Source organism: Halichoerus grypus, chromosome 11, assembly GCF_964656455.1.
Source record: "Halichoerus grypus chromosome 11, mHalGry1.hap1.1, whole genome shotgun sequence".
Taxonomy (NCBI): Eukaryota; Metazoa; Chordata; class Mammalia; order Carnivora; family Phocidae; genus Halichoerus; species Halichoerus grypus.
The window spans coordinates 7,945,535-7,958,689 of NC_135722.1; the positions used below are offsets into that span (position 1 = coordinate 7,945,535).

General features: G+C 59.5%; 3 protein-coding genes across 8 annotated transcripts; 1 reads left to right on the forward strand and 2 right to left on the reverse strand.

Moving 5' to 3' along the window:
* Nucleotides 1–341: 341 nt before the first annotated feature.
* Nucleotides 342–1,278, forward strand: TRMT112 (tRNA methyltransferase activator subunit 11-2). The gene is made up of 4 exons (XM_036100364.2): nt 342–493; nt 583–684; nt 821–910; nt 1,002–1,278. The coding sequence occupies exons 1-4, from the start codon at nt 416–418 to the stop codon at nt 1,107–1,109; spliced, it is 378 nt and encodes a 125-aa protein (XP_035956257.1). The 5' UTR covers nt 342–415; the 3' UTR covers nt 1,110–1,278.
* On the reverse strand, nt 1,229–8,993 carry ESRRA (estrogen related receptor alpha). Of its 5 annotated transcripts, none has more exons than XM_078057844.1 (7): nt 8,861–8,993; nt 7,030–7,366; nt 3,911–4,027; nt 3,640–3,768; nt 3,062–3,229; nt 2,698–2,967; nt 1,229–2,267 (listed from the first exon to the last, which is right to left on the reverse strand). In XM_078057844.1, the coding sequence occupies exons 2-7, from the start codon at nt 7,352–7,354 to the stop codon at nt 2,008–2,010; spliced, it is 1,269 nt and encodes a 422-aa protein (XP_077913970.1). In that variant the 5' UTR covers nt 7,355–7,366; nt 8,861–8,993; the 3' UTR covers nt 1,229–2,007. The 5 variants fall into 5 exon arrangements, with proteins under 5 accessions (XP_077913970.1, XP_077913969.1, XP_035956247.1 ...); XM_078057843.1 differs by having other exon boundaries at nt 3,062–3,232; XM_036100354.2 differs by lacking the exon at nt 8,861–8,993 and adding an exon at nt 8,231–8,247 and having other exon boundaries at nt 3,062–3,232.
* An 801-nt stretch (nt 8,994–9,794) lies between these two features.
* CATSPERZ (catsper channel auxiliary subunit zeta) lies at nt 9,795–13,108 on the reverse strand. Of its 2 annotated transcripts, XM_078057850.1 has the most exons (5): nt 12,810–13,108; nt 12,265–12,613; nt 11,077–11,156; nt 10,802–10,868; nt 9,795–10,043 (listed from the first exon to the last, which is right to left on the reverse strand). In XM_078057850.1, the coding sequence occupies exons 1-5, from the start codon at nt 12,828–12,830 to the stop codon at nt 9,934–9,936; spliced, it is 627 nt and encodes a 208-aa protein (XP_077913976.1). In that variant the 5' UTR covers nt 12,831–13,108; the 3' UTR covers nt 9,795–9,933. The 2 variants fall into 2 exon arrangements, with proteins under 2 accessions (XP_077913976.1, XP_077913975.1); XM_078057849.1 differs by having other exon boundaries at nt 9,795–10,868.
* Between the last annotated feature and the right edge of the window lie 47 nt (nt 13,109–13,155).

Genomic DNA, 13,155 nt, shown 5'->3' on the forward strand with positions numbered 1-13,155 from the left:
GGCCTAGTTTACGGATTCCTGCAGTGTTTCCTTTCCTTAACCGGAAGCGAGGGGCGGGAGACGATGGTGTCAGGCGCTGGTGTAGGAGAAAAACATGTTTATTTGGCATTCAACGAAGGCCACTGCATTGCGGCTGCTTTACATATGAAGTACACTGTGCATAATTCGTAGCGAATGGAAACCACTGGGCCTGCGCCGTAGTCATCTCCCATCGGGACGCTTCCGGTAGGAGCGCGTGATCCGACCAAGCTTTTCCAAATACCTCTACTTCGCTAGCACGAGAAGTTCCAGCATGTTCGCCACTTCCGCTCCTCCGAGCCATCCAATAGGACGGAGAATGGAGCGGCCCCGGAAGTGACGCAGTGAGTTTCTGCCTTCTTCCGGTTCCGGCTTGTTGAGAGCGCGCTGAGGCGACATGAAGCTGCTAACGCACAACCTGCTGAGCTCGCATGTGCGGGGGGTGGGGCCCCGTGGCTTCCCACTGCGCCTCCAGGTATCGGCCCGGGGCAATCTCGCGCCGGTCTCCTGGGCGGAGTAGGGGAGCCAGGCTCCTGTCCCTAACAAAACTCCTCCGCCCCGCAGGCCACCGAGGTCCGCATCAACCCCGTGGAGTTCAACCCCGACTTCGTGGCGCGTATGATACCCAAGGTGGAGTGGGCGGCGCTTCTGGAGGCGGCGGATACCGTGAGGACCCTCCCCCACGCCCGTGCTCACCCTGGGGTGGGGTGGTCTCACCGCAGGCCCTTGCCCCCAGGCCGGGGAACCTGGCCTCAAAGCAAGGGGCGGGATGCCCAGAGCTGATTTAGGCCTTCGCCCACAGCTGCATCTGGTCGAGGTGCCCAAAGGGCCGATTGAAGGGTATGAGCACGATGAGAAATTCCTGAGGCAGATGCACCACGTGCTGCTGGAGGTGAGAACCGACCCATCGCTTGCTTTCCTGGCCAGTCACAGCCGCAGGAGGCTGCCAGTGCTCAGCTCTGTTCCCTCCCCCTTCCCCACAGGTGGATGTGCTGGAGGGCACCTTGCAGTGCCCAGAGTCTGGACGTCTGTTCCCCATCAGTCGCGGGATCCCCAACATGCTGCTGAGTGATGAGGAAACCGAGACTTAATCGTGCCAGGCGCTAGTTTTTCAGTCTGTAACCAGGAATGTTTTTGTTGATGTATATCCTGTTTGCTAGGTCTGTCGTGTATCCCCAAACCTGGACCCAGTGACACACGAAACACAGTGTTCTTGAGCTCGATATATTTCTTTTTCTCATTAAAGGTTCAAAACCAAAAGCGGTTTCTCTTTGCAGCAAATATACATTAAAATAGAGTCTCTGTACAGCCAAAGGCTCTGGGCCCTGGCTTGCCCTATGTCCCTGCACCTCCCTGGCCAAACCCAAAAATAAATATAGTGTTATTGCTCTGCAGGGCATAGAGGCAGTGCTCTCCCTACCCCCCGAGGAGGCTGGGTGGGAGCTGATGGGGGGCCCTGGCCACCCCAGGGGTCCAGGGGCTGGAGCCTGCTTGGAGTTATTGCTTCAAGGGGGGGCAGTAATGCCCAATGCAAATGATGAGGAGAGGAGCGAAGGGGGCAGGGGCCTTTGCTCTCCAAATCCCCCTCTGCTCTGGAGAGGGGGTTGGATTAAGCAGCAGCAAAAGCATCACCCACTGGGAGACTGTGGCCTCCACTCCCTTCCCTCCCTGAGATCAGGCTTCTGCCCCGCCCCCCCACGTCCCCTGCAGCCCCCTATGGCTTCCGCAAGGCCCCCTACACTCTGGGGCCACGTTATGGCTTGCAAGGGGCAGCACTGTGCCCAGAGCCTGGGCGTGCACATTCCCAGCTTCTAAGACCCCCTGGGAGGGGGGAGGGGAGGGCGTAAGGCCTGCTCCCAGGGGCTGATGGTATTGCCCTGGCCCTGCCAGCAGGCTGTGGCACTGCCCAGACCCCAGCTCTGCCCCCTTGGGGCTGACCCCATACTGGGCGGGTCCTGCCAGCACCCCCACCCATGCCCACCCCTTGCCTCAGTCCATCATGGCCTCGAGCATCTCCAAGAACAGCTTGTGCATGGGCACCTTGCCCTCCAGCTTCACGCCATAGAAATGGGCCAGCACCTTGCCCGCTGTCTGGCGAAGGAGCGGTAGTGTGAGCAGCAGCCTGCCCGCCCGCCGCCGCTCAGCACCCCCTCCGGGGCCCGCCCGGCCTGCTTCATACTCGAGCAGGGCCTCGTGTAGAGCTTCTCGCAGCTGCTCCACAGCCTCGGCATCCTCAATGTGCACAGAGTCTGCAAGGAGAGGAGAGGACGCTGTGGACGCGGACCGTCTCCAGAAAGGGCAGAGCCCACACCTGCTTGAGCACTGTTGGATGGGGCCCGAGGAGGAGCCAGACGTGGATCTGAGGGCTGCCTGAGGCACCACTCACCGCTCCTGCGCATGAGCCAGGGCCCCCCCCTTCCTCCCTCAATTGTGGCCACCTTTGGTCCCCTCCCCCCGTTCCCACTAGATGGTTCGCTTTCCATGTAAGGATAGCCCTAGAGCTCGAAATCCTACGTGCGGCTCCTAGGCCTGCCCTTGCCTTCTTTGGGACTTTCAACAAGTCAGTGTTCTCCCCTAAGCTCCAATTTTCCTTGTCTGCCAGATGAGACCATGCCACCGTCGGGGTTACGAAGTGGAGGGCCTCACGGAGACTCCCGTCGATGCCCGCCCCGGACTCACCTGAATTGGCAAGGGCCAGGGCCTTCAGCAGGACGTACTCCTCACGCTCCAGCCTCAGGGCCTGCAGTCGCCTCACCAGCTGCAGCAGCGCAGCCCCTAGCTCCCCCAAGCCGGCGGCGCGCGCCCCCTCTTCATCCAGGACCAGGTCCTCGGCGAAGGCCAGCTCATCCTGCAGTGGCAGTGAGCGCTGGGCCACACCCAACACCAACACCTCCATCCACACGCTCTGCAGGACTGACATCTGGTCAGACAGTGACAGTGACGAGAAGCCTGGAGGACAGTGGGAAGCAGACCTGGCTGAACGAGTTCACCAGAGCCAGGCCCGGCCCGCAGAGGGAAGCCCCGGATCACCTGGGCCCGTTACCTGGGATGCTCTTGGCCCAGCTGATGGTGACCACAATCTCTCGGTCAAAGAGGTCACAGAGGGTAGCCACAGCCGGGAGGTGTCCATCAGGGCCCGCCGGGTCGGGCATGGCATATAGCTTCTCGGGCTCAACCACCAGCAGGTGGGACACCAGTGCGTTTACAGGAGCTGCTGGGACAGTTGGAAGAGGCACTCGAATTCATCACCTTGCAGGCCCCTTTGGGGTCAGGCATCTGCCCCAAATTAGCTACCCCGCCCCCCATGGCCTTCCTAATAGCCACTGGCCAGCCAGGCTTGGACACTTCTCTCCAGGAAGGCCTCCCACTCTCTCCCAGGGAAAGCAAGTCCATGGACAGGTTCTGAACGTGAGAAAAGTCTTTCCCTGATCCCAGGTGTACTACTCAGGGACTGATAAGGGTATTTTCAAAAATACTCCTTCAGGGAAACATGAACAGATGAAGGGCAAACCGGGATCCCGATGCCCACGCTATCCATTCTGGGTGACTGACACCTAACAGGCCTCTCGTGTCCCAGCCCCATCCCAGCCCTAGGGCTCCCAGGACCCACAGCACGCTCACCGGGTTTCCGAGGGCCTCCGGCTACCGCCAGGGGTCCAGCAGGGAAGGAGCCTGGGAAGGGCAGCGGGTCCACCTCTGGCCGCCGCTTGTACTTCTGCCGCCCGCCTCGGACACGGTCCAGACGTACGCCTTGAATTTCGGGACAAGGCTGTGTCCGTGGGGCTGGGGGTGGCTTGCTCTGCAGAGCCCTCCCGCCCCGTCTCTTCCCACAGAACGCCCCAAGCCTAGCCCACCCCCGCCCCACACACCCAGGCCCCTGCCCAGCGCTCACCCTCCTTGAGCATGCCCACCCGCAGGCACTTGGTGAAACGACAGGCCTGGCAGGCCTTGCGTCTCCGCTTGGTGATCTCGCACTCGTTGGAGGCCGGACAGCTGTACTCGATGCTCCCTGCCAGGAAGACGCAGGGCTCCAGTGGCGGCCTCCCAGAGCCCGGAGGGGGCCCAGAAGACAGGAGAGCCCTGACGTGCCCTGGGCAAGTGCAGGTCTGGGGAGAGCGGGAGTGCCTTGAGTGGGGCAGGGAAGCCCAGGACAGTGAGGGGAATGGCCTCTGGGCTGGGGGCTCCTGACGAGGCCAGAGAAACCTGGGACCCAGGGAGTCAGGCTGATCTCTGCCCCAGGCCTCTTGTCAAGCCACGTCTCTGGGCTCTACTAACCCCATCTGTTCTCATCAAGGGCCACAGCGGCTTCTATGTTGCTACATCCAGTGGTCCATTCTTGTCCTCATCTTGCTTGGCCTAAAGGAGCATCTAATGCCATGGATCACGTCCTGCTCCCACAAACACTTGGACACTTGTCGTCCTTTGCCTCTAGGACACCACCACCTTCCAGCTCACTGGCCACTTTGTCATTTCTGTGCATCCCCACACACACCTTCCATCGAAGGACCGACCCCAGGGCTGCCCTTGGACCTCCCAACTCACTCCCACGGTGAGCTCACCAGTCGTGGGCCTTCACGTTTCTATCAGTAGAGCTTCGTGAACTCTAGACTCGTTTTCCACTGCCTCAGCATCTTGCAGGTCTAGAAGGCGTGGCAAACTTCACCTGTCCTAAATGGAGCCCACGACCTACCACTCCAAACCCTACAACCCCATTTGTCCAGTGGCTCAAGCAGAAATCCAGAAAACATCTTTGATTCTTCTCTTACACCCAAATCCAACCCATCAGCGGGGCCTGGCGAGCTTTACCTCCTCCTATGTCCAGAAGCCGACCCATTGTGCCCCGTGCCTGCTCCCGGAGCCCCTGCCCCGAGTCACCATCACCCCACCTTCTCGCTGGCCTCCTCCTCCGTCGCTTTCTCCTTCAGTTAATGTCAACACAATGGGCCAGGACAATCCATTCAACCCAAGTCAGATCCTGTCCCTCCCCTGCTCCAAAGCCTCCAGTGATGTCCCTTCTCAGAATAAAAGCCCAAGTGCTCCTGAGGCCGGTGAGGCCTCCAGCCCTTGGCTTTTCAACCTTTCTAGCCTCATCCCCCTCATACTCTGTTCCTCCCACAGACCCCAGGCTCAGGGCCCACTGCTCCCTTACCTCCTTCTTAGCTCTACTCCCAGTCACCTCAGGGAGGCCCTCCCTGGCCCCGCTGTGAGAATGTCGGGGGCCCCTCTGCAGGCTTCTCCTGCCACCTGCCCTGCCTGATAGTTTCTCGTCAGCTCTCAGCACCCTCTGAGTCGCCACACAAGTACTTATTCATCTTATTATCTGTCTTTCCCCCTTTAGCATCTGCTCCGTGAAGGCCAGGATGGCCAAGCACTAGGAAAAGGGCCTGGTATGTAATGGCAGCTTCTGACTGGCTGACTAACACATGGTGGCCCTCCCAGCCTCACAGGGGTACCGCCAGGACTGAATGACACAACCAGCCAACATGCCCTTGGCACATTCCTCCTACACCCTATATTCAGGCCTGCGCCTCAAGACACCTCCTCCGAGAAGACCTCCAGAGCCTCCAACCTAGCCGGGTTCCTTGGCACACATCCTATATTCCTCCCCCTCCAGCACTTACAGTAGCTGTACTACAACAGTTTTGTGCAATTCACTGTTTTCTCTCTTCCCTCTGCTAGAATATAAATGGCTTAGTCCCAGCTATGTCCGCAGGCCTGGAACAGTTGTCGGGACAGCAAAGCACAGGGAAGTAAAAAGGCTCCGAAGGCTGCCTGGGATCCATCCTGACACTACCTCTTAACAACCGTGTGACCTTGGGCAAGTCCCATACCTAAGCCCCCAACCCCTCAGTTTTCCCATCTATAAAACTGGGATAAAAACAGGACTTCCTACAAAGACGGCTAGTAAGAATGAAAGGGAATGTCAAGGTAACATGTTCAGCATGGTTCACAGTGCCCAAATGCTCAATAAATGATTACAATCTATGGCTAGGGCTCAGTAAACATTTGTCAACAGAGTCAACAGAGAATGAAGGGGTCCAACGTGGGCAGGAGACGCCTGGGCCTGGGCCCCTTAGTTCACTGGCCTTCGAATCCATTAGAGAGCACAAACGGTTTTAGAGCAGTGGGTGTTGGCCAAATCAAAACCCACTTGCAATGTCACAATGTCCGAAGTTCAGTTATAAGTAATAAGCAGAGGCAGCAGTCAGCTCTGGACCTAAATCAACCCAAGTTCAAATCCTGCTTCTGCCATTTTCTACCTGTGGGACTTGAACAAAGTTTTAAAAATCTTCCTGGGCCTCAAGTACGGTCACAGCGCTGGCACCTTATGGGCTGCTCGGGGAGTAAGAGGTCACGAACACAGAGGGCACCGGGCCTGACACAGGGTAAGCACTCAAGAAATGTTCTCCAAAAGGACACGTTATTGCCCCAAAGTAAGCAGTGTTTCCTATAAAAATATAAGTAACAGGCACATCCCAAGTAAAGCTTATTACATCGCATCTTGCTCATGTTTTGATATGTGTTCCTGAGTGAGAAAAACTCAGTAATAGTCTTTTTAAAGTCAGGTGCTGAAATACAGTGTAGCCCCTCTCAGTTACCCACGAAAACCTGCCCTATGCTCATGCTGCTTTGGGGAAATCCACCAAAGGGGGGGGACGGGGGGTTCTATGCTGCTGAGAGCTCAGCAGCTGCCAGAAGCAAGAACAAAGTTTAGAAGCAGAAAGAGGCTGTCTCAAATTTTTCAGAGCCACTGTGGAAGGTGCTAGGCCTCTAGTACCCAGAAACCTAGGCTTCCTGAGCCCTCTCTCACATCCCACATCCAAGCCATCAACACATCCTGGTGGCTTTATTTAACTTTTCAGGGAAACGGCACTTCCAGGACGGAAGAGGAACTTGGGAACCCCAAGTGGTACCGCAGCAGTCTGGGGGCCTAAGGCCACGTGGCAGTGCACCCACTGGGTAGCGCTAGGCCCAGAGGGCAAAGGGCACAGGAGTGTGGTGGGGGCTCACCCTGGATGGTCCTCTTGAAGAAGGCTTTGCAGGCCTCACAGGACGCCACACCATAGTGGTAGCCGGAGGCCACATCCCCACAGACCAGGCAGAGGCGTTTGGGTAGGGAGCTGAGCACCAGCTTCCCACCACCCTGCTCACCAGGCCCAGCCCCCTCCCCATCCTCCTCTTCCTTGTGGCCTGGGAGGCAGCGGGTGGGAGCTGGGCCAGGGGCCAGGGCCACGGGGGGCTCGGTCTCGGTCTCCGAGGAACCCTTTGGACTGTCAGGGCTGGCTGGCTCTGCCTTGATGTAGAGAGGCTCAATGCCCACCACCTGGCTGGACATGGCGCTGGTCACCTGCAGGGAGAGACCTGTCGGGTCACAGGGAGACACTGGGATGGGGGACGGAGACACAGTGCCACCCTGGTTGCCCAACCCCGGGCCTAGGGCCAGGCTTCCAGGCTCATCGAGGGGGAGGGAAGGGGGGCAGAGTCCAAGGAAGGGCTGCCCATGAAGAGGGCCCCCCCAGCTGTTGCCATGGGAACAGAGTCTCCAAAGCCTCCAGGGCCAGTAACTGACGGCAAGGTCTCCCACTTGGGAACCTGGGGGAGGCCTGGAAACTCCCTACTCCCATCCGGGCCAGGGAGCAGGGTTAACCTTAGTCCCCAGGTGACCTTCAACCCCATCTGGAATCCCCAGTCAGTAGCAAGATACCTCTCAATTTTCTCCAAATGTTGGGGATCTCGATGATTTCCCCCTCACCTGGGCATCCTCCATTTAAAAGCACAAACCAGGCACACAAGGGCAGTGGTGGGTTCACACACTCGCACTCACCTGGGTCCTCAGGTGTCCTCACATGCTCACACATGCTCACTCTCTCCTGGGCACTTCCATGCTCTCACACATGGCTTTCCCCAAGCCCCAGCTCTCACTCATGCTCCCGGTTTGTCTTCACACACTCCACCCGAAGTGCACAAACCATAAACAAAGTCACACTCAAGGCTCACAATCACACACACTCACTCCCAAACACACTCACCATGCCCCCACACTGACACACACAGGCATAGACCCTTGTGGAAATACACTCAGAGCCTTTCACACCTGACATACCGCCCCTCCTGCCCCAGCATGCCAATCCCATGCCCACCGGAGAACGCGGCTCCACCTCCTTACACCCCACCTCACCCCCCCAAACCCCGCCAGCACAATCACTCTTACACTCCAGCTGCCGCAGAATCCTCCACCTCAGGAGCGCCCCGCCCCCCCCAACCTGCGCACACCTACGGAAAGTTGCCTAAAGTTGCTGCGCCTCCCCTTCCCCTCCGCCCGCGGGGGACCTCTATCAGGTTATCAGGAAGTAAATGGGGAGCGCCAAGGAGGAGGAAGTTCTCCCCTGCCGGTGCGATGACCTTTGACCCAGAGAGGAGGGTGGCTCAAGGCCCCTTCGAGCGCCCCCACGTGGTCTTCAAAGCCCCTTCTCCGACAGGGAACCCTCCCTATCTTCCACCCAGGCCCGCCCCTGGGACTTCGACTTGCTCCAGGTGCCGGATTGAACCCTGCCCCAAGACTGGATCCGAGGCCCAAGCCTGACCCTGGCCAGGACGTGAAGCCCGAGCCAGGACCGGCCCCTGTCCCAGGCCGACGCATTAAGACCTCAACACGGGATCCCGCCCAGACCCTAACCCCGTCTGGCCCTGGACCCGGTCCCAACCGTGACCCGGGCTGGTCCTGGAGCCGGACCCCGCCCGGAGCCCGCCCCCCGCCGCCCGCCTCCCAGCCGCGCTCGCACATGGCCCCCGCGCCCCGCCCGTCCACCCCCCCCAGCGGCGCTCCCCTCCGCCCCCGGACCTGGGGCTCCGGCAGGGCGGGCGGGCAGGCATGGGGGCCGAGCGGCCCGGAGCGCCGGGGTGAGCCTGGGGCCGCGAACGGCCCCTCCTCCGCCGCCTCCTTGGGCCGCACCGCCCCGCCGCGCCGCGTCCCCTCACTCGGCGGCGCCGCCGGCGGCTTGTAGGACACAAAAGGACATCGCGGCCGCTTCCTACTCTGCTTCCTCCAGCTGACAGCGGGGGTGGGGCCGGCCGTGCGCATGCAAAGCAGGGGGCGGGTCTCGGCGCCCTATGCTAATCAGACAAGAGGGGCGGGCAGCGCCTGCGTGCCCAGACCAGTCGGGGCGGAGCCGGCAAAGCCAGGGGGCGGTCCTTCATGAAGGTCCCGCCCACCGCCGCCGAGCCGGAGCGGCGCACTTGTGAAGGCGGTGGCCGAGGGGGCGGGGCCAGAGGAGACGCGGAGAGGCTCCGGGAGGGGGTTGGAACCAAGAGCGCTCTTACGTAACGAAGGAGGCGGAGCGCGCTGTGCGCGAGAGAAGTGGGCGAGGTGGCTCGGTGGCCGCAATTGCGGGGCAGGGAGAAGACTTACATATGTAAATGAGAGGGCGGGACGAGCGGAGAGGTTAGTGTAACTGCATATGCATGAGGGGCGGGGCCTAGCATGCCCAAACTAGAGGGGAGGCGCTGCCCCTTTACCTTCTCGCCCTTCCCCCAAGATTACACCATCGGGGCACTTGGACCGCAGATCCAATATCCCCACACAGCTGCTGGACCCGGGATGGGAGAAGCAGGCATAAAACATGCAAGAAGTCCTGGATTTCGAGTCCCGGGAAGGCGGAGCCAATAGGGCCTGGACGGAGAACGCTCAAGGTCACTGCGGTGACCGAGTGAAGGTCACGGGGAAAGGCGGGGCCATGTGCGTCCTCCTCACGCGGGCAGCCACGCACTGACTCACCGACCGTGCACAGAGTCTTTTATTTCTCTAGGACTCAAATTCCACGTGGACAGGGTCGGGCTTGGGTCTGGGGACGGGACAGGGGCCGGGGACTGGAGTCGGGCTGTCTGTCACTCGAGCCCGAGCCCGAGGCGGTGCTCTCAGTGCACCAAGAGGTGCAGCCTCTTGCTCCGGCGCCTCTTGAGCCCCTCGATGTATCGCTGCAGCTGCTTGGTCAGGAAGTGGTCCCGGCCAATACCTGACCGGTAGCCTGGAGGGCATAGCTCGGCTCAGGGCAGTGAGCAGGAGCATGGCCTCCCCAGCAGCGGTGCTGCACCTGAGATTTGAGGAACCGCGGGTGATCTGGGGTAGCAGGAGCGCTTGGCACTCGGGTCTGTGTTAGTCTGGGAAACTTTGGATCTCCAAGGTGCTGGCCCTGACAGTTTTTTTTTTTAAAGGTCAAGTCATACACCTGTACTCCAAACAGATGGGGGATGTGGAGGAGGATGAGAGAGTCAGGTGGAGCATGGGTGAGGGCAAGGTTAGAGTGTTGCAGGCCTGAACCAGGACAGTGGTAGCAGGCAGCTCTGTGGACACCTCCTGGACCACCCACTCTAAGCCATTAGCCAGCATCCCTGCCTTATATTATAAGCAGGGCAAATGAGGGGGCTTTCACCCAAATAATCCACTGTCCAGAGGTTCCTCAGAGCACTGAGGGAGAGGGCCAAGTCCACACACAGACTGTCATCCTCTTTGGGGAGTGGAGAAACCGCTTTAGAAAAGCCACATCAGCTACAGAGGGGCTGTGCTAAGGCTGGCGCCCAGGCCCCTGAGGGTCACCTCATGCTCTCCCCACTGGGTGTCCCTGTGCCCAGTCCCCCAATTTTTTACTTTTGGTAGGGCTCCTGGAATACTGGTGGGTGGTAAGGGAATCTGACAAGGCAGACACGTCCTGAAACCCCACTCCCAGAGGCCCAAGCCCTGCAAAATCCCCCAGGGTCTCTTGTGGGAGCTGGGGAAGGGGCTCACTCCGGAGGGCTTTGGTGAGGATTTCCAGAGCTTCACTCTCCATGAGTTCCATCAGAGGCAGTGGCAGCTGGAGAAGCAGCAAGAGGCTCAGATGTCCCAGAGACCCCAGCCCTGCCCTGAGCTGAAATGCCTCACCTGCCCCCTCTAACCCCAAGGCCCCCCAACCAACCTGCCTGCCCCTCTGCTCTACAAACCACCCTCACCCCTTCACCTCTGCAACCCCCACCTTGCCCATCTCCACCCCACTAAAATCCCCAGTTTCTCTGGGTGCTAACCCTGTTCTGCTGCTCCATCCAGTAGGCTCGATGGGGTGTGTGCTTCGAGATATTAAGCGATGACTCTGAGGAAGACATTTCTGGGAGAAGAGAAAAAGAGAGATCAGTCATCTGCAGACCGCTGGGTCTTCCCTGGAGCAGAGGAAACGAAACACATGGGCAGGCTTGTGGTGGCAGGGGAGTGGCCTTCAGAGACCAGCTCCAGGTGCTACCTTATTGGGAAACAGTATGGGACAGTCGGTTACTACCCTGGGCTTTATTGTTCCACCCACCAAGGTGCCAGTTCTGACTACCCCATTAGGTGAGGCTTACAAGCAGTGACTGAAAATTTCTGACCCTCAAGTTCTTCATTTGTCAAATGGGGTAATAAGAATAGAGCCCCTTCGCCTGGGTGGCTCAGTCGTTAAGCGTCTGCCTTCGGCTCGGGTCATGATCCCAGAGTCCTGGGATCGAGCCCCGCATCGGGCTCCCTGCTCAGCGGGAGGCCTGCTTCTCCCTCTCCCACTCCTCCTGCTTGTGTTCCCTCTCTTGCTGTCTCTCTCTCTAACAAATAAATAAATAAAATCTTTTAAAAAAAAAAAAAAAAAAAGAATAGAGCCCCTTATGGAGGTTGTGAAGTTTAAGGTGATCATGCAAAGGAAGCCCAGTGCCTGGCACACAGCAAGCGCTCAATAGATGGCATTACAATATTGTTATGCGTTTTAATCCCCCGATGTAGGGGCGGGGGGGGGGGGGGGGAGGGGGAGTCCCAGACAGTGCCCAGCAAGAAGTAGGTACTTAAAATTGTAGCCAACAACTGAGTGAATGAAACACAGGCACCTCCTCAACGACAGCAAATCCATACACAAGGAAATAACTCCCTCCTCTCAACCATCCCAGTGATTCCATTAAAAGCACGGGTCCTACGGCGCTGCCTTTGCGCATTTTCCGCAGGTGTCTCTCGGACCTGGCGTGCCATGGCCGCAGGACCTTGTACGACGCCTGCCCGGTAGGGGGCGCTCCAAGAATGTCTGGTTGATTTAAAGCGTAAAAGATAAACGAGGGCGCCGGTCCGGGGAAAGGGAACCCTGGAAACGGATCCTACAGCTTCTCCCCTCCCCCCCCCCCCCATTTCACAGCAACAGATACTGAGGTCCTGGCCAGCCCCCTGCCCTGTGGATACCCACAGCCCTGTGAGGCCACACTGACCGGTGTCGGTCTTGGAATCGACGTCCTCCCCTAAACGGCTTCCCAGGGAGCTGGCCCGACGCAGCTCCAGCTCCAACAAGGAGGACTCATCCAGATCCTCCGGTCTGAAACTGTCCTTGTCCTCTCCGTCATCCCATTCTTCCCAACCACCGTCCGAGTCGCGGCCGGCCTTCAGGTTGTACCACCGGCGGGACTTGCTGCCGATGCCGCTGCCCTCCATGTCTGAGTCCTCGCCGACACTGGACCGCGGCACATTCAGCTTCGGCTGCGACAGCGTGGCCCTGGTCCACAGATTCCGGATGTCGTTGTCTGGGCTCGACTTGTCTGAGCCATGGCTGCCCAAAGACGCCTGTGGGCCACATACAACGAGGGAAGCCAAGGGCCGCGGGGAGTTGGGAAGGAGAGGAAGAGCAGGCTGGAGTCGTCGGCTCGGGGCTCGTTGGGAGCTGCCCCGGGGCCAAGGCTGAGGGAGAGAATAGCCAGGGATCCAGGCTGGACCCAGGCTGGGGGCTCCCAGGGGGAAGGGGCCCGGGAAGAGGTCTTACTTTGAAAGGCTTTTCCTCCATGGTTCTGCCCCAACGGACCCAGTCGCCACAGGCCTCGGGGCGAGGAGCAAGGGGTCACGCTCCAGGAGCGGGGAGGGGCAGGATCCCGTTCCCGAATGGTGCTGCGGGTCTCGCGGGGGAGAGTTCAATCTACAGCCCCCCACGCTAGATGCCATTCTCTCTCCCCCGTCCCCACCGCCCCATATCTGGGCTGAGGTTGGAGCCGCGCAGAACACCTTGGCACATTCCGATTCCGGACCCTACCCGGTAGCCTCCCGGCAGAGACACGAGCCCAAGCGTGGCCCTTTCGGTGCAGGCGTGGGGAGGAGGGGCTCGGCCCGGGGGT